This window comes from Galeopterus variegatus, unplaced genomic scaffold (assembly GCF_000696425.1).
Source record: "Galeopterus variegatus unplaced genomic scaffold, G_variegatus-3.0.2 Scaffold150, whole genome shotgun sequence".
Classification (NCBI taxonomy): Eukaryota; Metazoa; Chordata; class Mammalia; order Dermoptera; family Cynocephalidae; genus Galeopterus; species Galeopterus variegatus.
In genome coordinates, this window is record NW_007726261.1 from 888,361 (window position 1) to 914,993 (window position 26,633).

At 43.7% G+C, this 26,633-nt stretch overlaps 1 protein-coding gene across 1 annotated transcript in view; it reads left to right on the top strand.

Moving 5' to 3' along the window:
* The window catches only part of LOC103607302 (sorting nexin-29), a gene marked incomplete at its 3' end in the record, with an annotated part of 379,169 nt that overhangs the window by 332,658 nt on the left and 19,878 nt on the right, over nucleotides 1–26,633 (top strand). Inside the window, exon 16 of the mRNA XM_008591823.1 lies at nucleotides 9,815–9,931. Coding sequence (XP_008590045.1) covers nucleotides 9,815–9,931 — 117 coding nt within the window. The remainder of the gene's footprint in view (nucleotides 1–9,814; nucleotides 9,932–26,633) is intronic.

Here is a 26,633-nt window from a genome sequence, read left to right on the forward strand (position 1 = left end):
TGGGGGGGCAGGGAGGCAGCAAGAAGGCTGTGGTGTTTGTCTAGGTGGGAGAATGGGTCATTTCCAAACCAAGATTTGGCAGCAGGCATGGAGGAGGGGCCAGATCTGAGAGAGATTAATGATGTAGGTTCCACAGGACCAGTGACACTGGATGTTTCTAGTGGTGCCTGTTTAGTGGGATAAGAAGGCTACCATTTATGGAGTACTTTGTGATGCCAACCCCTAAGTTAAGCACTTCATATGTATTAACTTATTTAACCTCACAAAAGCCCTGTGAAATTTGCATTGTTATTAATGCAATTTTATGGATAAGAAACTGAGGCCCAGAGAGGTGAAAATAAGTTGCCCAAAGTCATATCTAGGAAGGGGGAAGGTGTGTTTTAATCTCAGGCTGCCTGGCCTTAACCACTATGCTGTGCGACCTCTCCTGGTAATGTGCTAACAGGACAGGTGAGAATTGATGGGAACCTGCTTAGAAACCCTCACAGCTGCATAAATGCCCCTCGCATTGTTCTTAAGTGAATTCATCTTTCAGCAGAGGGCTGGAACTCATGGTTTTGCTTTTGCTCTTTTTTTTCTCCTGTCTTTTCTCATGTGTCTCAAATAACCACCAAGAAGGTGCTGGCTGCTATTTTAATGTTGTCATTTCTGTATATTCTGCCTCTGTGCTCTAAGGGCCATTAGTAAGAGGCAGGAGGAAAGAGGTGTTGCCTGGGCTGTTAGCAGATGCTGTTCTGTGCGGCCTTCCTCCATAGTGAGCTTGTATATTCTCTGAAAAGCCACGTCAGGAGAAATGAGGACCAGCATTCGGGGCTGGCAGAGCTGGAACAGTTACCTAAACATCTGTTTCTCAGAGGCCTCCCATTATTAATTGAGCTGTTGTTAGTGCTGGCTGTTTTCCCCCATTAAGCTGTAATCCCAGCCAAATGTTTTTAAGTATTACCTCTCTTAAGCGCAGTGTTCTGAGCACAGAGGGGCTTGTTACAGATTAAGGGAGTCTTTTAAATGTGAAGTCATCACCAGGTTTACTTACAAGCCTCTACTTATGTTAGTGGCTCTGCAGGCAGAGCCCACACAGCACTATCTCGGTGGCACCTCAGGATGGCTCTGCCTCATAGCTTTGGTTGAGCTTGTCGCTTGGGGGCTTCCTGATGTGATGTGGAGGATGATCTGTCCTGAAATATCAGAGCTCCTGCCTCATTAGGGCAAGCCTGAACAACCTCCTGGGGTCAGTCCTACACACAGCAGAACCAAAGCAAAAGGTGGACTAGAAGGAAGAAAGAAACTGGAGAGATTCAAAAGATGGGAGGCACAGGACTGTGAGCTCTGGAGACAGACTGCCCCTCTCCTTGCAGACTGCATGACTTTGAACATTCACCCCACCTCTCTGAGCCTTGGTTTTCCTCATGTGTAAATGGGGAAAATCTCCATCTCCCAGGCTTGTAGTGCGCACACATGTGTAAAGCCCTTAGAACACTGTCTGACCCATAGAAAGTGCTCGTTATATTATATATATGCCATTCACTGTGGCAGGTACTGGGTAACCACCTGAACTCTGTGATTCCTTGTACCTCATGACAAACCTGTACAAACCTGACAAACCTGTATCCCCATGTTACAAGTAAGATACAAGTTGAGTATCCTTTATCCAAAATGCTTGGGACCACAAGTGTTTCAGAGTTCAGATTTTTTTTGGATTTTGGAATATTTGCAGAATACATACCAGTTGAATATCCCTCATCTGAAAATCCAAAATGCTCCAGTGAGCATTTCCTTCAAGCATCATGCTGGCACTCATAAAGTTTCAGATTTAGGAGCATTTGGATTCTGGATTTCGGATTAGGAATACTCAACCTGTACCAAGAATCACAGATGTGCAATTATTTACTGAAGGTCATGCAGCAGTGAGTAGTCAGGACCTGGATTTGACCTCATTGTGCCTTGAGTTTCTTATACCCCATTGGAGTCTCCCCTCCTCGGAAGGCTCCTTGATCTGGAACATCCAGAAGTGATATCTGATAGTCTCTCAAAATGTCCTCATGTTGGGATTTTCATTTAAAAACTAGTTTCCCAAATGCCTTCACAGGAAGCAAGAACCACTTTGGGAAAGGCTCATCCTGGCTGCTGGGGAGCTCCCAGAATCTTCTCTGGGAGTCTTCTTTGGGCACAGGGTTTCACAGTAGGCCCCACCTTTGCCAGGGTTCTTGCTTACTCTGCGTGCTCCTTCCCTAACTGCTAGGGTCCTTGGTCTCAGGTTGCTCAGAGGGCAAAGCGTGCTGCCAGAGCCCAGGTCGTCTTCTCCCTCTGCCTGCTGATGACGGCCATTCACGGTAGGGTTGGCGGTGCCTTTTCGTGGGCTACAGGCATGTGTGTGTGCGTGTGTGCATGCACATGTATGCCTTACTTTTGCTGATGCTCTCAGTCCTTGTTCTCGTGTTTGTCACCTCTCCCCCATCCTCTGCTTTTCCGCTGGTATCATGAGACACCAGCTCAGCATCATGGTGATGGTGTGTGCTGAGGGGACAGGATAGAGGAGTGTGGCCAAGAACATGGACTCAGGAATTTGAATGCTAGTTCTGCTGCTTGCTTCCCATGTGGCCTTGGGCAAGTTGCTTACTCTTTCTGTGCCTCAGTTTCCTCAGCTGCAAAACTAGGGACAGTAACAGCACTTACCTGCTAGGGGAGCAGTAGGATTCAGATGAAGTACTGCATGGAGAGTACGTGGAACATTCTTGGTGCAGAGTGAACGCTCCCTGAGGCTGCCCCCCCCATCACCATTGCCCCTTAGGTGGAGGGAGAAACTCAGTGTACAACTTATTTACCCAGTTCTCATCTCCTTTGAGGGTCTAATGGCCCCCAGTGGAGGAGCAGAAAGTGCTGGATTTAAAAGCAGGAAACCTGGTCCCCAGGTGTGTCCCCGTTAGAGAATAAACTGTATGGCCTTAGGTCACTTGCCTTCCTGAGCTCTCAAGGGGGAGCAGTATTTCTCTTCCTCAGCTATTTATTTGTTGCCTGAAGGGCCACGTGACTGAAAGAGCATGGGCTTTGGAGCTTTACTAACTGGGATTCAGATATCACCGTCACTCATGAACCCTGGACTGTTACTCAGTTCCGAGCCTCACCTTCTTCCTCTGGTAAACAGGCATGGTAAGGTAACTGTGCAGAAGGTTCCACAGTGTGGAGTCGAAGAGAGTGATGGCAACTATAATTTCTTGAGGACTCTCTGTGTTCTGAGCTAGGTCTGGACACACATTATTACGGTTAACGTTCCCTATTTTCTTAGTTTTCAAGGCTAAATTGACACTGCAAGAAAACAATGTAAATGCAGCTAAAAGAATGACAGATGTTGATAACAATGTTTTTGTCTTATTTTTCTTTTCAATTCTCTTAAATTTTTTCCAAAGATGTCTGTATTTTGGTTTTCTTTTTTCATCCTTACTGCCTATCTGTATTAGTCTGTTTCTGTTGCTTATAACAGAAATACCCGAACTGGGTGATTTATAAGAAAACGAAATTTATTCCTTCCAGTTCAGAGGCTGGGAAGTCCAAAGTCCAGGGGAACAGCTCGTGAGGGCCTTGGTGGTGGCAACAGTGACCCCCAGGTCTCACATGGCCAAAAATGGCAGGGCAGAGAGAGACAGCTCCTCATGCACTCACCTTTTCAAAGCCCTCAGAACCACGCCCCTGACCACCATGTTCAATCCATTCTTTAGTCATGGTCTGCATAATCTAATCACCTCTTCAAGGCCCCACCTTTCAGTCATCATAACAGGATTTCCCATCCTCTCAACAGTCACTGTGGGGATCAAGCTACTAATACATAAGACTTGGGACACAATCCACATCACTGTCCTTACTATTCATCATTGTTTTTCATAATAATGCAGGATGTTACTTCAAACACAGCATATGTGTTATGTACATAAGTGCTTTCAAACTGTGAAGAACCCCTTTTTTAAAAAAAATTTGCAATTCATTGCAGACTGATACTTTTGTTTAAAAAAAAAAAGTCTAGTAGAAGTGTGAAATTCCTGGGTTTTATAGTAAAATGAAATCGCTTTAAACATTTCTGAATGCTTACTTTCAATTTCTGCTCTTCTCTTCGACTGGTAGCAGACAGTTCCCATACCGGTACCAGTTCGTGGGCCACCTATCACTCAGCACTATTGTAGACTCATTTGCTGTGCTGTTACTGATAGGCACAGCCCTGCACATGACAGTTACTGCCATCTGTTGTTGGCAGGCAGGGGTCATGCAGTTTTTCTCTTGCTTTGTTCATATCAGTGGCTTTGTTCATATCAGTGAGAGTGGAGGTCGACAGCTGGCATGTGGAAGAGCTTCTGCGACACCCCTGTTGTATAAAGGATGAGCTGAAAAGCTGTGTTTCTACTGCTAGGGAATGGCCCAACTGCAATTCAAGGCTAAGTCTGAAATGCCTCCCCTTGTCTTGCCAGTAGTTACCAATCCTCATGGATTATGACAGTCACTGGGGCCTTTAAAAAGTACTTCTTTAGATTCATCTCCCCGAGTCCACTGAACTGGAATTTCTGAGGCCCCCAAATCTCCTTTTTTCAGAAGCCCTCCAAGTGACTAATCAACTTGGGTTGGGAGCCTCTGGTCCATACCATGTTACTTCCCTCTACTCTGCAGGACACATTTATCTTTCTTAATCACTAAAGGGCTCAGCTTTCTACCACACCCCAAGATGGGGTGCAAAGAGCACAGATAGTAGGGCTATCTGGACATAGGTTCCAATCCCCGCTCTGTCACTTTCTGACCCTGACACCTTAGACTTAAAACCTAACCGTTCTGAGCCTCAATAGCCTTTTCTGTAAAGAATGTGTGTCCTCCCTCCCCCTGCAGGAAGTTTGCAAGGATTACATGAGCTGGTGTACCTAATGCCTATAAGAGGCCTGGCATGTAGTTAGTGCTCAAAAGTGTGTTAAGGCAAAGTGGGCACTGCCTAGGTTCATTTTTAACTAGGCAGGTGCAATACAGTCATCACAGGAAGAAGTTGCAGCTCCCTCCCCACAGCCAGTGTAAACGGGGCCAAAACACGGTTTGTGAGTTTTATAAAACTCAGATTCTGAAGCATCTCAGTGAACATTCTTGGGGAGTTTGGGTATGTGACCAAAAGAGCCTCAGCTGCTATTGAAATTTGGGGGTGCTGTCTTGATCTAATTAATCAAGAAATGTCTAATTTGTTAGCTGAAGGAGGATGAAGCATGATTTACTTGAATGTGATTAGATAGAACATTCTGATATGAAAGGAAATACCAGAGGCGTTTGTTTTTTTTTAAATTTATAATCTTTTCGTGATTTGGCAGGTAATTATGATAATTTCTGGGATTTTCACAGACTTAAAAGCTTTTTCACAGCCACATTATTTTTGGAGATCATTTTCTCTTATACTCCACCTGGAAAGAATTACTCAGTCTCCTGAAGCCCCAAAAGACATCATCTTCCAAAGCTTGACTTAAATGTCACCTTCTTGATGACATTTCCCCCCATCTTTTAGTCCAGGACTACAAAATAGATGTCATCTTGTAGGCCAGTACACTGTTTGATTGGTTATGGCTGCCTAAGAGTTTTCTCAAGGAAGGGGTGCGGTGATTGATTAGTGCTATCTGCCGCAAGGGAGTCTGTAGGAGAGAGTAGCAGAATCCTGGGATATTTAACCAGTCACTTTTGGATAGGCATTTGGCAGGTTCCAGCCATTTGGAGCTAAATTCGTGCTTTGAGCCCATATGCAAGTAGAGAGGAAGGATAAGTGCCCAGCAGTGATTTGCAAGCCAAAGGCGAGTAATTTTAAAAATTTGATAGATGTTGCCAAACAGCCTTGTTACTTAAACTTCTCAAATCTGCCTACCTTCTCTCCAGCCTGAAGGATGAAACCCAAATGGTGATTTTGCCTTTGCACCTGATTGATTAAGTTGTGTTCCTTCCAGGCATGACTTAGGGACTACAGCTTTTACTAGCCAGGTGTTCTCCTTGGACATTTAAGAGGATCCGGGCTCCATTCCTGATCCTAGGCCCACGTTGGGCTGCATTTGGAGTTGCATCAGCCCTGGTTATTGTATCTGCACCTGGTACTTGCTTTTGATTTGTTACTGTCATTAGTGTTGTCAGATGGCACCTCCTCCTTAACTGCCTTCAATTTATTTCCATGGACTATAATAACTGAGAGTAGAAAGAAACATGTCAGACTCCCAAACTGGCATGAGCATTGATGGCTCCAGAACACTGCGAGTGCCTAGTGGAGATTTAGGGCATAGATCTGCCATGGGAGGATACCTGGCATGTACCGAGGCCCATTAGGTAAGTGACTCCTGAACGCTGTCTCTTGGAGAGGTCTTCTCTGACACCCTGTCTTCCCTTCAAGTTGCTTTATCATAGTTTGACCAAATGTCAAAGGATATGAACTGTGTGACTCGCCTGTCCCCATCAGTACCCAGTGCCATGCCTGGCAGATGGTTAGCGGCTCTGTGATGTCTCACTTTGGGGGAGAACGAGTCTTTGCTCACAGCTGTCTAAGCTCCTTGGCATGGCTCATTGTGGTTCTTTTCCATACGGTCTCTGGAGACCCACCTATCTGTTGCCTCCATGTCTCCCTACATGATCCAATATCATGTAAAACTGGCTCTCGTTCACTGAGCACTTACCATGCCCCAGACATGCTGCCAGGCCTGCTTAGTGAAGCATCTCATGTCATCTGCACGGTGGCCTGGTCAGGTGGGTATGGTTTTTAATCCCCATTTTATATCTTTTTTTTGGTGGCTGGCCAGTATGGGGAACTGAACCCTTGACCTTGGTGTTACAAGATCACTCTCTAACCAGCTGAGCTAACTGGCCAGCCCCCAGGCTGCTGGAGATGAAATGTCTTTAAAGGTGAAAAGGTGTTAAGGTGGGCACCAGAGCACATTGTCGATAACTGATCCCGCCCAGGCCTGTCTTGCACCCAAGCCTGAGACCTTAACCCCCTCTCTCAGCTGCCTCACTGCCAACCTCTGGTGCCCACCTTTGTACCTGCAGCTTCTTCTGCTAGACATACCTCCTAGAGCTCAGCGTGTTTATAGGACAGAGAAGACCTGTGGGGTTGAGTGATGTTAGTGAGACTCCAAGAGGGAGAGATGGGGTTGGATAGAAGCTGGGGCCACAGCTTGAAGGAGACTGGATTTTATCCTCAGGGCAGTGGAAGCACTGAAGGTATTAAACAGCAGGTGACGATAGCAGATGTTACTTTGGGAAGATGACTCTGCCTGCTTGGGGCAGGATGGACTGCTGGGTATCTCTTCTCTCCCTATCCTGTTCTTTGCCATTCTCCTTGGCTATTGAAAATAGGAAGGTCAGATGAGACCTGTAAGTGCCCTCAAAGCCTAATGAAAATTCCAAGAAGCACTGGTGGTGCAGCCTACTTTTATTTTTATGATAATGGGAGCTGTTTGTGATCTCACATTCCTCTTCTGAGGCTGTCTCTGAGTCTTGAATTTGTTTCTAGTTAAACTAGAATTTGGAAATAATTATTCGAGGAACAGTAAGCTCTGTGGTTTATGTAAGATGCAAGCTGTTTATATCAATGACTGTTTATATATGTAGGGATATGTAATATAAAAATTTAGAGTTTCAGAGGTTAGCTGAGTAACAGTGAACATCATAGTTTTAATGGTTGCCGAAAATTATTTTGTCAAATCTTGTCTTTTTAGTTCCATTGGATTTTTTTTTCTTCCCCCATTCCCTAGTGAAATAAAATGTTTCTCTGATGTGGTCAAGTCACTCTTCTGCTTGCAAAAGAGAGCCAGGGTTTTGACAGCTCCTGATCAGTATTATGTGAATCTGGAATATATTGATGTTTTATGCATTTATGGAAAATTGTCGTAACACTCTGGCTCCCACTGTAAAACAAAACAAAAACAAAATGCAAAATCTGCTTTGCTTTGGAAATGACAGTGGCATTTATTTGAAGCCTCGCATTTTGTGGGGGTACATTATCAGGTATTTAGCAGTAATATTGGCAGCTGTGTATTTCCTGCTTATTGTATGGTAAATTGATCCACAACCCTGAGAAAGCTCATGGGAGGTTTATGTGGTTCACATGTGGAGGATTCGCACAGGCATTACGTTAGCAATATTGTATTTGTTTGTTAAGAGCCAAAAGAAGATCAACTTTAAGCTTTTCTTTTACAAAAGGAATAATGCAACTGGGGAATATTAATTTTAGGTCTGTACAAAGAAAAAGGCTGGTAAAAGGCTCAGTGTGACTTACTCTCCTTTTGTTAATTGCATGCTTCTTGCTGTACCTTTTGTGCCATTTGCACTTAGTATTTCACACTGGTTTGCGAGAGATGGGCTCCTCAGGGGTAGAGGGGATGCCATTTGAGTGGCATTCACAGAGCAAGTTAATGGAAGCATCAAGATTACAATTAGGAACCTGATAAATTTTATGTTGATTACACAATGGCTCCCTTTTATTTCGGGTAAAGAATCTTAATTCATGAAAGAGTCTAAGTGTTTTCTCTCACTGATAAATGAAGGAGTGCTCATTAGGAAACATAAGTAAGGAAAAGCAGAAAGAATGAGGAGAAAACCTACCCTTGGCTACTGCTGGTATCTGGGTGCATTTCCTTATATGCCTTTTACCCTTTATATAAGGACAACAAAAAAGGAGGCTTCCATTTCATTCCTCCTGATGTACCAGGACTCAGGCTAGCAAACTTTTTCCCACAAAGCTTCTTCTTATATCCCTTCTGTATTCTGACAGTATCTTTTATGTCTCCTGTAAAGTACTTATTACATATGAACCGATGTTATGTATGTATTGCATATGGTATGGTTAGTGCTTAGGTGAAGTCTGGGATACAGGAGAGGTGATCTCTTGGGGTGAGGGTCTGCTTGATCTTGCATTCTGGGTGTTTCTCTTTAAGATGCTTGCAAGATTCTTCATTCAGGATTCTTGCAGAGCATGGCAGGATTACATCTCACTTTTCTCCAAAATGTTTGAATAAACTGTAGTTGAGTAGTCTGTACATTGGTTATGGACTACCTTATAGCCACCTCTGTTTTTATTTATTTGGGATCAGCCAAGTGTATTGAATAATTCAACTTGGAAAAATTCCATGGCTCACAGCAGGCCTGGATTGCATCTGACTGGATTGCATCTTAGTACAGTGGTAGGATCACAGCACATAGACAGAGCTCCGGAGTCGTCCTTGGTTAGCTGTATGACCTTGAACAAGCTCCTTAAACACCTAGGTACTGTTTTTCCTTCTGCCAGGTGGGAATAATAATATGGCCTCAGAGCTAGTGTGGTGAAGCCACAAGGAGTGCATGGGAAGGATTTATCCTGACGCAGAATAAACAGTGACATTATCGCCACTGTCCTTAATAAGGCTCTGGTTCTGTTTTCAAACTTATCACAACCAAAGACCCGATGAACAGAGTGGTTGGAGTTATTCTCCTTGTGCCATTAGCAGAGAAATTCTTGACGGGTACAATTCAGATTAGAACAAAAGCCTTTCCTAGAAAAGTGTTCATCACAAGAATAAAAGCCTGAGATTCAAAAATGACCTGATACTATCATATTCTGACCATAAACTGTGGCGTGTTGACTCCAAAGTGTTAAGATCAAGCAAGTCAAAATGTGTTCATTTACAGGTGGATTTGCATGGTGCATAGGTAAGCAGTGTCATCGAGTCCAGCTTCAACAACCTGCCTATGCCTTGCTGACAGGGCAGGAAGGAGGGTCCAGAGGGGGTGGGACATGTCACTGGGGAGGGTCTGCCCCTGAGCCTCACTGTTTGGTGCTTGTGTGTTCCAGGTGGCAGAGATGCACGGTGAGCTGATCGAGTTCAACGAGCGCCTGCACAGGGCCCTGGTGGCCAAGGAAGCCCTCGTGTCCCAGATGAGGCAGGAGCTCATCGATCTCCGAGGGCCGGTGAGTACTCCCACCTGAAGATCTGGACCCTCCTGTCTGTCCACTTGGCCTCTGCTGCTGCTTACAGCCCCACTGTTCCGCTTGTTCATTGTTAGCAATATCAAGGGTATAGAAAAGCAAGGAGACTAAAAGAGTGAGCATCCGTGTACCCACCATCCAGATTTTACCCACATTAATCTCTACCACGTTTGCTTTTGTTTGGATGGAAGGGGGTAGAATGAATTTTTTTCAAGTTACAAATTCTATTAAGGAAACATTTCATGCTCCTCCCTCTAGTAATCCATATTCTGAAATTGGCATATAGCCTTCGCCTCCATAGTCTTACTACGCTTTATAATGCAGATAAATTTCCACGAGCAGTAAAACAGTCTTGGATTTGTGTTCTTAACTTTTACCTACATGGTATTTCTTGTACATATCTGTTTGCCACTTTTTTTTCTTTCTTGTTTTTAATTCGATATTATGCCTTGAGGAGTATCCCACACTGATCTAGTATAGGATTTCTCAGACACGGCACCGTGGATATTATTTTGGGCCATACAGTTCTTTGTCGTGGGGGCTGTTCCGTGCGTCATAGGATGTCTAGTAGCATCTCTGGCTTTCACCACTTAGAGGCCGGTAACTTTACTCCCCATGGTTGTGAGAACCACAAGTGTCTCTAGACATTGCCAGATGTGCCCCTGAGGACAAAATCACCTGGTTGAGAACCAGCTGATCTAGTTCATTAGCTTTCTTGGCTTTATAGTTCTCTGTTGAATGAAATATAACCACACTTTTTTGTTCAATTGTGTGTTTGTTGACAGGTTGTTTGCAGTATTTTGCTATTGTAAACCATGATGCCATGAACATTTTAACACATGTCCTTTTGTGCCTGTATATAATAACTTCATTTTAAAACTTCTTTGCTATGTAAAAGGCTCAGTATCCAAAAGCAGGTAGGTAAGGACTTTCATGTGTCCGTCGTGAAGTTGAGCTATTATCAGTCTTGGCCAAGTTTGTCTCAAGTCAACTGCACCTGCTTCCTCCTTCTGTATTATTCTAATCAAATACCGGGTATTATTTCATCTATAGAGATCTTAGAATATATCTTTCTAATAATAGAAAACATAAGATATCGGTATCAACCCTCCATTGCCAGTAATTCCTTTATATCATAAAATATCAGTCAATGTTCAAATTTCAAATTGTCTCATAATTTTTTATAGTTTTGTTTTTTTTTTGGATTCAGGATCCACATGAGGTTCACATATTATAATTGGTTATGTCTCTTCTGTTTCTTTTTCTTTAAATTTTTAAAATCATACAATATACACAACAAAATTTACCATTTTAACCATTTTTAAGTGTACAATTCAGTGGCATCACCACCATCCAACTCTAGAACTTTTTCATCTTCCCCAACTCTGTATCCATTAAACACTAACTTCCCAATCCCCCCTCCATCCAGCCCTTGGCAACCATGATTCTACTTTATGTCTCTATGAATTTGACTACTGTCTTATGTTTCTTTCTGTCTAAACTCCTTCCTCATCTCTTTCTCTTTTTTCTTACCATTTATATTTTGAACACACTGAGTCATTAGCCTTGTAGGGTTTTTCACCACTGAGATTGTGCTGATTGCATCTCTGAAGTGTTATTTGATCTGTTCCTCTGTTTCCTGTATTTCCTTAAATTGGCATTTAGAGGCTTGGGTTCAGGTTTAATTTTGCTGATAATATGACTCTATTGTTGGGGTGGTGTTTTCCATCAAGAGACACGCAATGTCTGCTGTCTCTCTTTTTGCAATATTAGCAGCCATTTGTTACCACTTCCTAGGTCCATTTCATAAGTGTTTCCTTAAGGTCAGTGCCAAGTTTTAGGTATGATATCTTCAGCTTTACTGGGTTTTGTCTTATTTTAAAGTAAAAGTAACTAATTATAATTCCTCTCTCGGTGTGCAAGAGTTCTGCCAACACTTTCACGTCCCTGCCTGTGAGATGGTTTTAACTCATGTTTCGCAAGTCACAAGTGAGGCTGCCCATCTTATCATTTGCTTGTTGCCCACTCACATTTCCACATCTATGACTTGCTTCTCATAGCCTTTGCCCATTTTTCTATTGGATTATATTTGTTTTTCTTACTGATTTGCAGCAGTTCTTTCTATATCCTTTCCAGTTATGTATTTCATAGGCCTCCCCTCCCAACCTATGGCTTAGTCACTTACTTTTAATAAAAGTGGAAAATTTCAAACATATGAAATCAAAGGGAGTCATGTAATGAAACCCCATGTGCCCATCACTCAGCATCAAGAATAATCAACTCAGGGGCATTCTGGCTTCATATTCTGTGTAAACCCTTCCCAGCTCAGGTTTATTTGGATGCATATCCAAACCATCATGTTTTTTTATTTATAAATATTTCAATATTTATTTCTGAAAGATATTTACAATACCATCATCTCACCTAAAAAAATTCTTAACATCATCACATGTCCAGTCAGTGTGCAATATTCTCCAATTATCTCAAATTTTTTCAATTTATTTGCACTTGTCTGGATCCTAATAAAGTCCACAAACTGCAATTAGGTAATATGTCTCTTAAGTCTCTTTTAATTTGTGGATTCTCCCTCTATGTCTCTCTCTTTCCCTTGCCTGTCTTATTGTTGAAGAAACTTGGCCTGTTGAACTGTAAATTTTCCCAGTTAGGATTCTGCCGACTGCAACCCGATGGTGATGTTTACCACGTTCCTCTGTCCCTTGCCTTTCCTTTATGGTGGGCATTAGCTCTAGAGGCTTGATGAAGTTCAGGTCTGGTTTTTGGACATGATGGCTTCACAGGAGGTGGTGTGTCCTTCCATCTGGAGGCTCATAAACGTTGGTCTGGGAAAGCACTGTCAGATGTGCCTTTGGCACTGGACACCATTTGTTTCTGAGGCACCAGCATGCGAATGTGACCCTCCAGGTTGAAAGCCCAGTAGTGTAGTCTCTGAGTTTGCTTCGCTGATTCGCAGCAATGCCAAGACTTTGTACATGCCTTTGTGCATTTCTTTAATTAGGAAGCTACAGGTTTCCCTAAGAGGGAGACACATTTAGGAAGTACCTGTTGTGTACTAAGAACCCTTCTAGGGAGGTGATATTATCTCCATTTTACAGGTTCACTGAGGTTCAGAGAGGCCCTAAGTCTTTCAGTGAATGTGTAGTGGAGCCTGGATTCATACTCAGATTTAATTACAAAGTCCATTGTCTTTCCCCATGCTACTCCAACTCTAGGGAATTGTGGGGAGCAGGTATGGGAGGGGGTCCCTTGTATTACCTACTGCGCTTGTGAGCAAGGTCCCAGGGGTCCCTCTGTATGGCCTTCTCAGCTGTGATCCACATGAAAGACTTGGGCAGTGTCTAATCTGGCTCCTCCTTTCAGTGCGTCTGTCGTCCTGTAGGTGAGAAAGGATGGAGGGTTGAGGGGAGAAGTCTTGGTATTGTCCCCTGGTTCCCAGTGTGAGTGGGGCAGGTCTGGGGGACAGGCAAGTCTCTCCCCTGTCCCTGCCCAACTCCAAGGCTGGTCTTGCTAGAGAGGGACCTTGCAGATAAGCAAGACCTGAGCAGTGGTCTCATTCCTTAATATAGGTTCAGTTTGGACCCTGTAGGTGTCCTTGTATGTCCTTTATGCTGAAAGAATGGTAGGTGACTACTGTCACTGCGGATACATTTTCAAAGGGCAACTTCAGTGCATTTTTTTCATTGTGAATAATAAAATACAACTACCTAGCTAGTACAAATTAATAACTGCTGATATTAATAGGTAATATTTATTGAATAACCATTACCTTCCAAAAATTAGACTAAATACTTTCAAGCACTAGTACTTCAATTAATCCTCACCCACCATAACAGTAGTTACTGTTATGATCCCTATATTGCAGAAGAGGAAACGGAGGCTCACCCATAATCCCATGATTAGAAGTGGTGCTTCTGGGTCTGACTTAAAAGATTGGATTATTTTTTTAAAGTTGAAAAGTATCAAATTTTTTGAACTCTTGACTAATCTTATTATACCCGTGCCCAAATGTAGTAAAAAAAAAAAAAAAAAAAGGGTATTCAATGAACAAAATCTCTTCCTACCTCTAGCTTCCTAATTTTCCTACTTAGAGACACTAGCTGTTACCAGCCTTGGGCTTACCTTTGCAGAGACAGTGATGCCTGAGTAAGCCGCTTGCTCATGCCTGTACATTTTAATAACTAGTAGCCAGCCACATTCATTGTTCTGTATAACACTCTCCCCCATTTAACAATGTACTTTAGAGTTCTTTTCATTTTACTTTACATGTAGGTCTGTTGTTCTTTTTAAGAACTGCACTGTGTGCCCTTGAACTAGCAATACCATAATTCATTTAACCAGGTCCCCGTTGATGGATATGCATCGTTTCTAATTTTTGTTTGCCAAAAAAATGTTGGAATAACATCCTTGTGAAATCCTTTAATCAGATTGGAAAATTGTCTGGCAATGCACGGGGCTCAGTTAGGCTAGGTGAAGACCCAGAGATCTTCCCTCGCTGGATTTTGGGGGCTTTGGGAACGACTACCACCGCCTCCCAACCTCTTTCACCTGCTGCAGGAAAATCCTTTCTGAGGGCCAGCATCCTTCAGGAGCTCATAACTTCGCTACTCCAACAACGTGTTGGGCACACAAAAGAGGTCTTATCCTCTTTTATAGATATGGCAGCTGAGATGCAGAAGGGTTTAGGCCGCTGGACTTCTCGGGGTGCTTCCCACGTGCTGGTCTCCTGCCCTTCACTTCCTCCCGCTCAGGGCCTTCGCTCCTGCTGTTCCCTCCGCCTGGAATAGCACTCTGGGCCCAGTTACCTCACTCCTCCAGATCAACTCATCCTTCCTCAAGAAACCTGCCTGGTGCCATGACAACATCAGATTTTCCATGTTGACTATGATGTTTATATGTATCTCTCCCTTCTGTCCTAATGTAATTTTGCATTTGTCACTGATCAGTATCTGGCCCCCACCCTCCATGAGGGCAAGTTCCATGTCACTTTCTGCTCCCTTCGAATCTCGGTGATTCACATGGGAGGTGCTCAGCAGTGTGGGTTGGCCCACCGAGTGAATGAATGGATGAATGAATATCCCATAGCAGGTGGCGGAGACCCCCTTTTCACGGGGCCCCTGTGACTCACAAGCCCCCTTTCTCTCTTCCACGCCGTGCTCCCTCTTGGTCAGGTCTGAATGTCCTCCAGGACAGTGACTGGCGTTCTCACAGAGGCAGCTCTAATTGTAATTGGATCCTTTCCTGATGGCAGGTTGTGATAGCCAGAAGCAAGGAGCAGGTACAACAGTTGGGAAGAGGTGGCCATTTGGACCATGGTGCCCAGGGGACACCCTTGACCTTGTCATCACTGCCTCAGGCCTGTTCTGGTCATCTCCCCAGAGTCAGCCAGCCAGGGCAGAAGGAAGGAGGCAGTTTCCAGCTCAATTTCAGTTCTGGAGCCTTCTCTTCCTTTTCATTGTAAGAAGAATCTGTTGTGGTAATCTCAGCCTCTTCTCCCTTCATTCCCCATTGGCCTGGCTGTCTAAGAGTGACAGAGGATTAGTCATCTTCTAAGCCCACCAGAGCATGCGAGTGACTCAGGAGTTAGGATGGTGTACTTTATTTCAAGACCCGGATTTCCTCTTCTATCAGGTGGGAATAAACATGGCAATGGGCATATTGGGAGGTCCCGTGGGATACTGCCAGTGAACTGTTTGCTCATTGCTAGACACATAAGGGCCCGTTTTCATCTCTGATCCCCTGTGCCTAGCACTGTGTCTGGCATGTAGTAGGTGCTCAGTACGTATTTGCTATGTGATAACTTCATTTTCATAGAGCAGAGGATGACTGCATAGACCAAGTGATAATTAAGAAAAAAGGAGCAGGGATAATTTCCTCTCAGTTGTATCTTTTATATACTTTTAAGCTAAGTCACTTATTTTGAAGAGAAGGAGTTTGGGATTTAGGGTTGAATTTTTTTTTAAATGTATTTTTAGGACTCTCTTCAGTATTTTTTTTTTCCCTCTGGTGTAAGACGTGAATGAATACTGGAGTTTTTTGTTTCTTTGGTGTACCCCCGCCCCCGGCACACACACACCTTTTAGCAGAATTTGATTACATTCTGGGAGAACAGCTCCTAGTTTGAATAATAAATAGAGACAGGAAAGTGGAACCTTGTAAGACTGCAAGATGTAAAGGTCAATTAAAGCCACAGCTCAGCAAAAGCTGAAGGTAAAACAACCCATTAAAGTCTAGTTTCTTCCCATGGGGCAAACAAACAAGGTCTCACTTTATATAATAGAAGTTGGATCCCCCTGTTTTCTGCCCCTTTGGTGGGTCTGTTTCTCTGTCCTAAGTCTCATTTCTGATCCCCTCCACTTAAGCAGAAAAGATGGCCTGGCTTGGTATGACTTCAGGTCTGTGGACTCACTGCCCTGACTCAAAGCATCAGTCCCCATGGCTTGTCCCCCCACCCCCCAACAACTGCTCTCTTCTGTCCCCTCCCTTGCCTGTTTAGTGAGGAACTACACTTTGCTGTTTGCTTGGTGTTTGCTGTGCATTCTTATCCTTTCATCCTCTGAACAACCCTGTATAATTTACTTATTAGGTCCATTTTTCTGCTGAGCAAACTGAGGTACAGAGCAGTTTCATGGCAGCACCTGAATGCAAAGCCAGGACTCTGTTTCCATACCGCCACGCTGCTTACTCTCCTTTTTTATATATATATATATTTTTAATTTCAAGCAAAATTGAATGTCTGTTATGCTTCAGGCACAGTGCTCTGGGAGGTTTTAAAAATTCAGTTTCCTCTATGGTGAAGCTTTAGAACGTTCCCATTCCCTACCTGCAGAGTGAATCTTGCCTTTCCTTGTCTCTTCTCACTTTGTAAATCAGATTTTTTTTTTAAAAGCATACTGATTACTTTGTCTTGATGTCAGAAGGGCTCTTTGGAAACTTGGAATCTGGAGAAGGGAGTTTTCCAGAAGCAGAACAGTGATTCAGAGGGCCATGCAAAGTTGTTGCATATAAGAAAAAAAAAAGAGGGGTTTTATGATGGAATAAGCTTGAAAAACATTGGATTAAAGATAGATCAATAATCATCTTTACTGTAGGACTTCCCACAAAGGTCACACATGAGGGTGCTCCTGCCTCTCCAAGTGGTCATTTCCCAATACTGTTTTCTTAAGGAACGTCATTGCAAGCATTATTTCATTATTTCCCAAAATTATTTCCCCAAGAACCATCTTTTCTAAGAAGATGCTCATGGAACTGTTTTCCAAGCCATGTGTTTGGAAAAGCTGGGGCAGAGATGCATGTCATGTTAGGTTGCTGAAATGCTAGCTACCAGGGAGACCTTCAAAGCTGGACCTGGCTCAGGGTCCAGAGGACCTGGAGGAGAGGAGGTGACGTAGTGTGGCCTTGGGGTTCAGTGGGCCTGCCCACGGTCCACTGGGGGAGAGTGGTGGGCTGGGCACTCAGACCGTGTCCAACTGGCCTCCCACCTGCTCTCCAGCCTGGCCGGGGTCTTGATCCAAATAGCACTGCATTTCCCAGGCATTTGGAGCCTCTTTTACATGGTTCTCAAGGAGTAGCTTGTCGTGCTGCTCTCCGTGTTCTCTCTCTCTCTGTCTCTCCCTCTCTTCATTTCTTTTGTTTGTGTTCTCTCTTCCTGTCCCTCTATCTCCTGTCTCTCTCTCCCTATCTCTCTTTGTTTTTTTCTCTCTCTGCTCCTTTCTTTGTCTTTGCCTCTGTCTGTCCTTATCTCTGTCTCTCTAATTTCCTGTGTGTGTGTTGGTCTCTTTCCCTGTCCGTCTCTCCATCTGCGTCTCCCTCATACCTGAACCTCTTTCTCTGTGGCGGTCCCCTCCAACCCCATGCATTGTCTCTAGTTAATAAACATTTACAGTGCCCATCGCTAGTTGTTGCAGTTGTCCTGAAAAACAGCAAATCCTTTCCATCTCTTCTTTGTCATGCAGGACTTTTGTGTCTTGTGCTGCGGGGTCCCTGTGAGGTGGGTTACATCAGACCCCACTTACACAGCCGCCTTTGCAGACGCTCCCCCTGCTCACTCTCAGGGACAGTTGGCTGTCCCTGATCTGTTTCCCTGGCACTTGGTGCTGTGGCATCTGCCACTGTGCTTTGTCACTTTGTATGTTGACTTTTCCAGCTTCCACTGTGGACTGAGAGCTTCCCTGACACAATGACCGTGTCTTCATTTCCCTCTCCTTGGAGCCTGGCACGTGTGATCCCTCATGGAGCACAGGACGTGTAAATCTGCCCATGTACCTGGAAGATCTGTGTCTACACTGTTAACCAGATCATTTGGTTATACAGAGAGCTACTTTCTGGTCTTGCTGGATGACAGAGGCTTTCTGGTCATTTTCACTGTGAGCTGCCTGGTGTTTCCATGGGACACTTCTCTCCCCTGTTGAAATGACTGAACTGGTGGGAGAGGAAGACAAGTAATTTAAAATTCAGGGATGAGATAGATGGAAAAAACCCATCCCAAGTTTTGTAATAAGGTTCACTTTAAGATACAATGCTTCCTGGGACTTTCTTGGTATCTTTAAAACCTTCAGAGGGAGTGATCTCATTTGAGGGCTGATGCTATTTAAGTATGAAAACTTAATAAGAAGTATATTTTTCAGTTGGGTGGCACTTGCCGAATATCTAATAATTAAGTACAAAATTGTCTGCAGTCCCACTGCAGCCCTAAACATCGCATTCCAAATTATAAGAGGCTTTTTAATTTGGCACTTGGACATCCTTGTTTTAATTGTCTACTGTCGTGAAGGAGATTATTTTCAAAAGTGCCATTTAAGAGAGGCTACTAAAAATATATTTCACATAGAGGCTTAACTCAGAAATACTAGTTTTTGACACCAAATCATCTGGAAAGATGCTTGTAGAACCCACTTTAAACCTCTCAGTACCAGAGAAGAAAGGCCCTTCTTTGAGTCCAGCCATGTTTTTCTGTTGATGGCCAAACACCCCAAGTGATCACATGCTGGTTGGTGTTAATGCAGATGCTTCCTGGAGCTTTGGGGATTACTGAGATCACAGGTCTTTCTTTTCTGACGTGCCCGTGTTAAACTCCAGCCTCTTTGCCTGGCTTGCTCATTACCATGGGAATCGATTTCCACTGGAGAGCCTGGAGGGCCTGGAATTTAGGAATTGGGTGGGTGGAGCCTGGCTACCCAAGGCTGACCTGTGTACAATTCTGAAAATACATTTCCATTAAAATCAGAGTTGCGTTTACTGGCGAATACAGTGTGTGCAAGCTTCGTTTCAAAGCTGGTCCCATGTTGATGCAAATAGGAAGCATTGGCAAGGTACAAAATAATCAAGATTTATAAACTTTTTGCTACATAATAACTTTAGCTGTGAGTTGAGGGAGGAGTTTTCTACACTGGCTTATGCTGCCTGTCAGTCACTCATGTTTTGTGTGGCTGCTTTATAGAGTATGGTCTACACTGCGGAAATGGAACAGACATGGAAGATACCGTCTCTGCCCTTGAGGAGGTCAAGGTCTAGAATATGTTTTGTGCAACTTGTGTCTCTGTGGTTTGACTTCATAGTGATTTGGCATGGAGACAGAGGGCCAGACCAGATAACTCTGAGATCTTTCCTGCTACTGGTTCTGAGAAAAATTAAGCCAAGATTATGAGGCAACCTCAGACTGTGCTCTGCACTCCCCACCCGCTGGCCCCTCCATTTTCCCTTTTTTCTCTTCTCCAGCGTAGTTGGTGAATGCTTGGCTTGAGTTGGCTGCTCACAGCCCCACCAGCAGGAGAAATGATGGGCAGCAGTAGCCAAGATCCTCTTGGGGCTCACAGGCCCCTGTTCTCATTTTATTTACCACTCAAATTATTCCTGAAATGAGCTCCTTCTTTGTTCTTTGGATTTCATCAGATCCATGTGCAGAGATTTGGATTAGTCAAAATCCTGAGCTCATGAGATAGTCATTATTGGCACAAGCAAGGCCTGCTCTTACTCATTTAGTAAGTTCATTCTGATCTCTGTCTTCCGTGGAAAGCACACCCAGTCTCCACCCTCACCTTGTCCACAAGGTAACAACCTCAAGACCCTGGCTTGCTTTGCTCTTGGCTAGTGTATGTGTTACTGGCGTGTGGGTTTCTCCATGTGGTGTTTGTTATTAGCATGAAAAAGAAGTTCCTGTGATTAGGGCACCCGCATGGGACTTGTATAGTAGCTGGTCTGGGCCAGGTCCTCTCTTCCACTTGATGAGACTCTGGCACTGTCCTTGACTCATTTTATTTTCATTATTCTTAAAATGTGACATCTCCCAGCCTCTTCTATTCTGTCTCAACTGTGCCTTGTGAGTCTTACTAACCAAGACATATCCATCTGAATCCTAATTAAATTTATTCCATTTCTGCTAAACTTACACACCCTGTATTTCCAAGGATGCACAATAACCATGTGACTATACTTGTACAAACCGAACTAAATATGTTATATGTACTTATTCCTTAATTTAATAAATTTTTTCCTCCATGTTAATAGAATTATCTTCTGATTAGTCATACCTTCCCTACCAGTTCCATGTGACTTTCTACATTTTTTAAAAAAAGATTTCTTCCTATTTTAAAAAAAATCTTTCTGAGAAAATAAAGGCCAATCTCTGCTTCCTTCTCTTTTGGACCATCGTTAATTGGGGCTTGCTGGGCTGGGAAGTAACTTCGAGCACTATCAAGGGTATCTTACAGCTTATTCCTGGAGGCTTCTGCATTTCCTTGAAGTGAATTTATATAATCACTAAAAAGCAGTGCTGTTTTTGTTTTATGTTCCATGGAGTTTGATTCCCTGGCCAGCTGGTCTGTGGGATCCAGAGCAGATTGTGCCTAGATATGTTGCTGTCTCTCTTCTGGGAGACTAGCAGGTCACATGATTAGATGGGAACAGGTGCATCTTGTAAAGGGAGCTCTGATGTACTGCAAAAAACCAAACCATTGGCTCTCTTTGATTTGTTCTTTTGGAAGTGACCTCTTATTGAGAGGTGGGTGCCATCTTGGCATTGCCCACCACCCAGGGTTCCTGAGCTGCAGGCCTTCATGCCCATGAGGTCTCCAGAGCTACTGCTCTGGTTTCTGAGGAAGATGATTTTGTTGACCAGAGTTCGAATGGTGTTCTCCCAGATACTCAAGAACCGAGAGCCTCGTCCACACCCTGTGGATTTGATATACAACTGCTGTTGCCAGCCAGGCATTTGGGATCTGACTTGGCCAAGCCTTTTGATAAAGTCAGAAGAACCTCAGAACCCTTAAATTTTCATTTCTTTTCTGGGAAAGTGGCCTTCTTTTTCTTTATGTTGTCCTGGAGTGTCACTGCCTTGGCCAGAGTGAGTATGCATGCCTCCAGCAAGAATCACTACCCTGCCTTGTTAGAGCAAAGCCTGCAGCCCACTGTTGGCCCAAATGCCCTGATGCAGTGCAGATATTTTCAGCTTTGTTTTAGAAATAATCTGGCAGATGCCAAAGCAGGACCTGACTCTCGCCTTTGTCCTTGCCTCCTGCTGGCTGCTTTCGTTACCCAGTCCCGCCCCTCAGCATTGCTCCTGCTGCTGCTTCTGCTCGGGATGCTTTGCTCTTCTATCTTTTGTCTTTGAGAAGACGTGCTTTAAAGTGTCTTTCCAATTTACATAAATAACATAAAAATACATTGTTGAAGAGAATTTAAATAATGCACAAATTATACGAAGTACAAAAAACAAGTGTCCCTCTCCCAGAGAAAGTTTGGTATGCATCCTTCCAGATATTTTTAATGGATTTACATATAGACAGGCATATACATACATACATACGTAATGCACTTTTCTATTTTTAACATAAACGGGCTCATTTATACTGTTTTGAGACTTTGCTTTCTCCATTTATAAATATGTGTTGGTTCTTCCTTTCTTCTTACCCTTCCAAAGTTTCTCAATCCCTCAAGGGCTAGCTCATTCTTTGCGAATGCCTTTAGTGGCCCTGTCAATATTGAGTTTTGATGTTTTGTTTATTAACTTTCTCCAAATTGCTGTAATCCATTTACTCTCTGGACCACTCATTTTGTGTACTGTTCTTACGTTGGCCTTTGTTTATTCATTAATTCATTTGTTTTGTTGAGCTACACCCAGTTAATTTTCTCAGCCCCCAAGAAGTTTAACACAGAATGTTCTCCATTGAGTGCAATGAGAGCATGACGAAGGTCTGGCAGGTGGTAGGCTCTTGGTACATATTTGTTGAATGAATGAATGAATAAATAAGCAGTGGAAGTATGTTAGTGTCAGGTATAAAGGTGGCACCATGGTGGGGTTAATTAACTGTTGGGATAAGTCATGGAAGGTGTCAAAGAGGAGATGTTTGCTGAGTTTTGAAGGATGAGTAGAAGTTGGTTGGGAAGATGGGTTTGTTAGGCAGGGGAGGGGTGTTATAAATCAGCATAGTTTGTCATGATATTATCATCACTAGTTTCACAGGTGTATCTTTTGGCTTCTTTATGAGATAAGTCCTTAAAAGTAGGAGTGGCATTCACACTCCTACCTACAACAGGTAACCTTTATTGAGCAACTATCATGTGCCAAATCCTATTCCAAGTGTTCCACATGTAGTAGCAAGCCCACGAGGTAGGTGCTCCTGTCTGCATTTTAGAGAGGAGGAAACTAAGGCACAGATGAGATGGGTAACATCCCCAAGTCCTCATGACTAGTAAGTGATGGAGTTGGTTACATCTTACTTTTTCAGAATCTTCATGTTCTAGTCTTTAAACGGAACTTGTAAAGTTCACCAAAGAGTTGTATGAGGTTTAAATTAAATTAGATAATGCCTCTGAATCATCCAAAGTAGGTGTGAGATACCACCTTGTCATAACCCTGGATAAAACAGCACCTCCGCCCTCGCTTTGTTTTTCTGCCAAGCACTTATCATCGCTTGGCATAGTTACTTATTTGCTGCCTCCCCCTTTGTCCATTTTATATTTGGTTGTGCCCCCACTCCCTGGTATAGAGAGTGTTAAGTATTTGTCGAATGAATGAATGACTGTTAGTTCTCACTTCTCACTGTAGCATCCTGACTATGGATGCCCAGAAAATACTCAGTGAATTTGACTGAAACTAAACACTCTGTGCCAGCTCCACAAACCAACAAGGGACTGTGAATTTATTTGTCTCAAGATGGTCAACACTGCTGTTCTCCTTTTTTTTTTTTTTTTTTTGCTGTCAAATACAAGGAACTGTCATATGTCACCCGCCCTGATTTTCCTGATGTCTCAATTTACAGTTTCCAATTTGAGTATAAAATTATCCATCAGTCACAGAAAGGACTTGTGCCTTCAGTGATGCTGTCAGAAGAAGCCAGAGCTTAATTGGAGGAAGAGAAAGGGCTGGCTGGTGGAGACTTGTCCCCTCTGCCCTGGGCCCCCCCTCTGGATATCCCTTCTCTCCTCTGGATGGTGGTCTGAGTTTGGCCCATTCCCCAAGATCCAGTCAGATGACACCTCGTTTATTTATTCATTGGGTGCTAGTAGCATGCTCCCGGTACCGGGTGCTGACCTGGGCTTTAGCGATGCAGAGAACGGGCCTTGCTCACTGTCCCCCGAACCTAAACTGTCTGTAGTCTGAAGGAAGAGACACCAGAGAGCTGAGCTATGATGATGGAATCCAGACCCCTCCCAGGGATAGTAACCTACAAGTGTCTGTTGCTCAGGATCTCTTTATTCTGAAAGATCACTTCTATGGAGGTTTTCCCAAAGAGATGCATGTGTCAGCTCTTGGATCTGTGTTTCCTGGAGAGTGAGGCGTGTGGCCCTGGTGATAGGAAGGATGATTTTAGATGGCTCAAGAATCAGGTGTTAAATAACATGGACTCTGCTAGGGAGGGGAAGGTGTGTGCTTTTCAGTTTTCCTTTGGCAGTGCTGGTGTGGTCTCAAGTTGATGTTAACATGTCTTTAACACTTCTAGACCCCCTGACAAAGCAAATGTGATGCTGGTCAGCCATTGTATGTAGATCAGAGCTTTTCAGACCTGGCTGCAGTAGACTCCTCCAGAACTTCTAGACATCTTGATGCCAGGGCTCAAGTTCAGATCAGCTAAAGGGGAATCTTGAGTGGGGTCCAGGCATCCCTGGTTGGTTTGGTGATTCTGAAGCAGCTGGGGTTGAGAACCACCAACAGCTAGCATTTAATAAAGCTTTGCTTTCGTTGGATTCAGCCGCCTTCCAGCGATGTTGGCTTTCTATTTGCTAAAGTAATATACTTTCTTTTCTTTTTTTGACAACTGTTCTGTATGGGGATCTGAACGCATGACCTTGGTGTTATAGCACTGCACTCTAACCAACTGAGCTAACCAGCCAGCCCTCTTTTTAAATTAATTTTTATGAGTAAAAAGGACGAGTTGATTTTAAAAATAATGTTAATAAACAATAGCGTGAGAGTTATGTGAATGGGGCAAGAATCATGATGGTGTCTCATGATGGGCTAAAGTTTGGGAAACAACTCTTCGAGATTTTATCAAAGGATCAGAGTTGTAGTCCCCATTGTTTTAGCCCCCACAGAATCACTGGGACTGATTAGGCATTATGCCAATGATTCATTTGTGACAGCACCAGAAATAGGTGACCAAACTCACTATTTGTTTAGGAATTGTACTAGTTATCTGTCTCTGCATGACAAGTTATCCCAAACTTAGAGGCAGGGACAGCATTTGGGAAAATGCTGTTTACCACCTCACAGTTTCTGTGGCTCTGGAATCTAAGTGCAGTTTAGCTAGTCCTCTCTCCAGGTTCTCCCCAGGGTCTCTCCAAGGCTGCAGTCAAGGAAGCCAACCGTGTGGCTGTCGGCGGGATTCAGTTGCTTGCAGGCATTGGCTGGGGGCCACGCTCAGCTTCTTGCCTCCTGGAGCCTTGCCAGTGTGGCCATTTCCTTCGCCAAATCAAGCAAGCTGAGAAAGCAGAAGAGTGAGAGTCCATCTAAACAGGAGTTACGGTCTTTTGCAATCTAATCTGGGAAGTGAACTCCCATGTCTCCTGCCAAAGCCTGTCTATCAATAACAAGTCAGGAAGGCCAGCCCACACTCCAGGATTACACAAGGCTGTGAAATCCCCATGTAATCCCTTACACCAGGAGACAGAGACCACTGGGATCTGTTGTAGAAGGCTGCTTACCGCAGGAGTGTTGCTGAAGACACCCCCAAATCACATGCCCATCATCTTTCAGAGCATCCTTGGGAGCGAGTCCTCACAGGTCCTAGTGCTGGGAGCGGCTGTGCTTCTTCTAAGCAGTCTCTAGTTATTTTGTGGACAAAGTGGGTATTGTAATTGGTTTTGTTTCCTTTTTACTTAGGTCACAAGGCATCTGAGCCAAAGTTACTAGTTCCCTTTAATTGATTATATAGAAATGTATTACATGGAAACTCTACAGCAGGAGTTCCTACACGTGGACTCACTCTGGTCTGTTCATTACTTCCATTTTATTTCCGTCCTCCGTCTTCTCTAACTCTGTGTTCTGTTGTTAGACTGCATCGTGTATTTTCTCCCACGTCTGTAATTCCACATGGCTTGAGATTTGGTTTGAAGAACTTGGTCTCTATGAATTTTACTCTGTCTTGAGGTGGACTGTTGGTCTGTGAGGTCCAGAGGTACAACAGACACCTCTGTTTTCCTGGTTCCTGGAGTTTTCCAACTGGGAGCATGTGGACAAGTCTTCCATTGAAAACCTTAAGTCAACTCCCTTGAAGGGGGATCATAATTCCTCAGAGGCTGAGGAGCAATGGCCAGAGCTTTCTATGTTCTCCAGGCCTAGGCAAGGAGCTTTACTTCTCTGAGCCTCAGTTTTCACGTCTGTAAAATGGGGTATGTGATATATTAGTCACAGTAGTCTGGGTTATGCTGTAATAACAAACAACCCCAAAATGACATGAACAGAAAATGCATAAGTTTCTGTCACACTTGTGCTACATGTCCTTCCTGGGTTGGCTAGGCCTCTGCTCCATGTTTTCGTCATCCTTACACCCAGACCCAGGCTGTGGTAAAGACATAAGAGAGGGCCGGCCCGGCGGCGCACTGGATAGTGCGCCGCTTGGGAAGCGCGGCGGCGCTCCCGTCTGAGGGTTCGGATCCCACGTACAGACCGGCTCCCGCTCACTGGCTGAGCGAGGCGCGGGAGCAACACCGAGGCTTGCGATCCCGTTGCCGGTCCCCGGTCCGGTACGGGGGCAACACTGAGGGTTGCGATCCGTTGCCGGACACGGAAAAAAAGACAAAAGACAAAAAAAAAAAAAAAATTGCAACTGTCTTTTTTGTAGAAATGTAAAAGCTGATCCTAAAATTCATATAGAATTGCAGGGACCCTGAACAGGGAAAACGATCTTGAAAAAGAAGAGTAAAGTTGTAGAACTCATGCTTCCTTATTTCAAAACTTACTATAAAACTATAGTAATCAAAACAGTGTGTTACTAACATAAGGATAGACATACAGATCTGTGGATTATATAGATGTATAGATCAATATTTTATAGTTTTATAGCTAAAACTATAAACTATAAAACTCTTATAAGGGAATATAGGTATAAATCTTCATCACCTTGGATTAAGCAATGGTTTGTTAAACAGGACACTAAAAACAAACAACAAAACAGGTGGAAAAATTGTACTTCATCAAAAATTAAAAACCTTTATACATGAAAAGTCATGA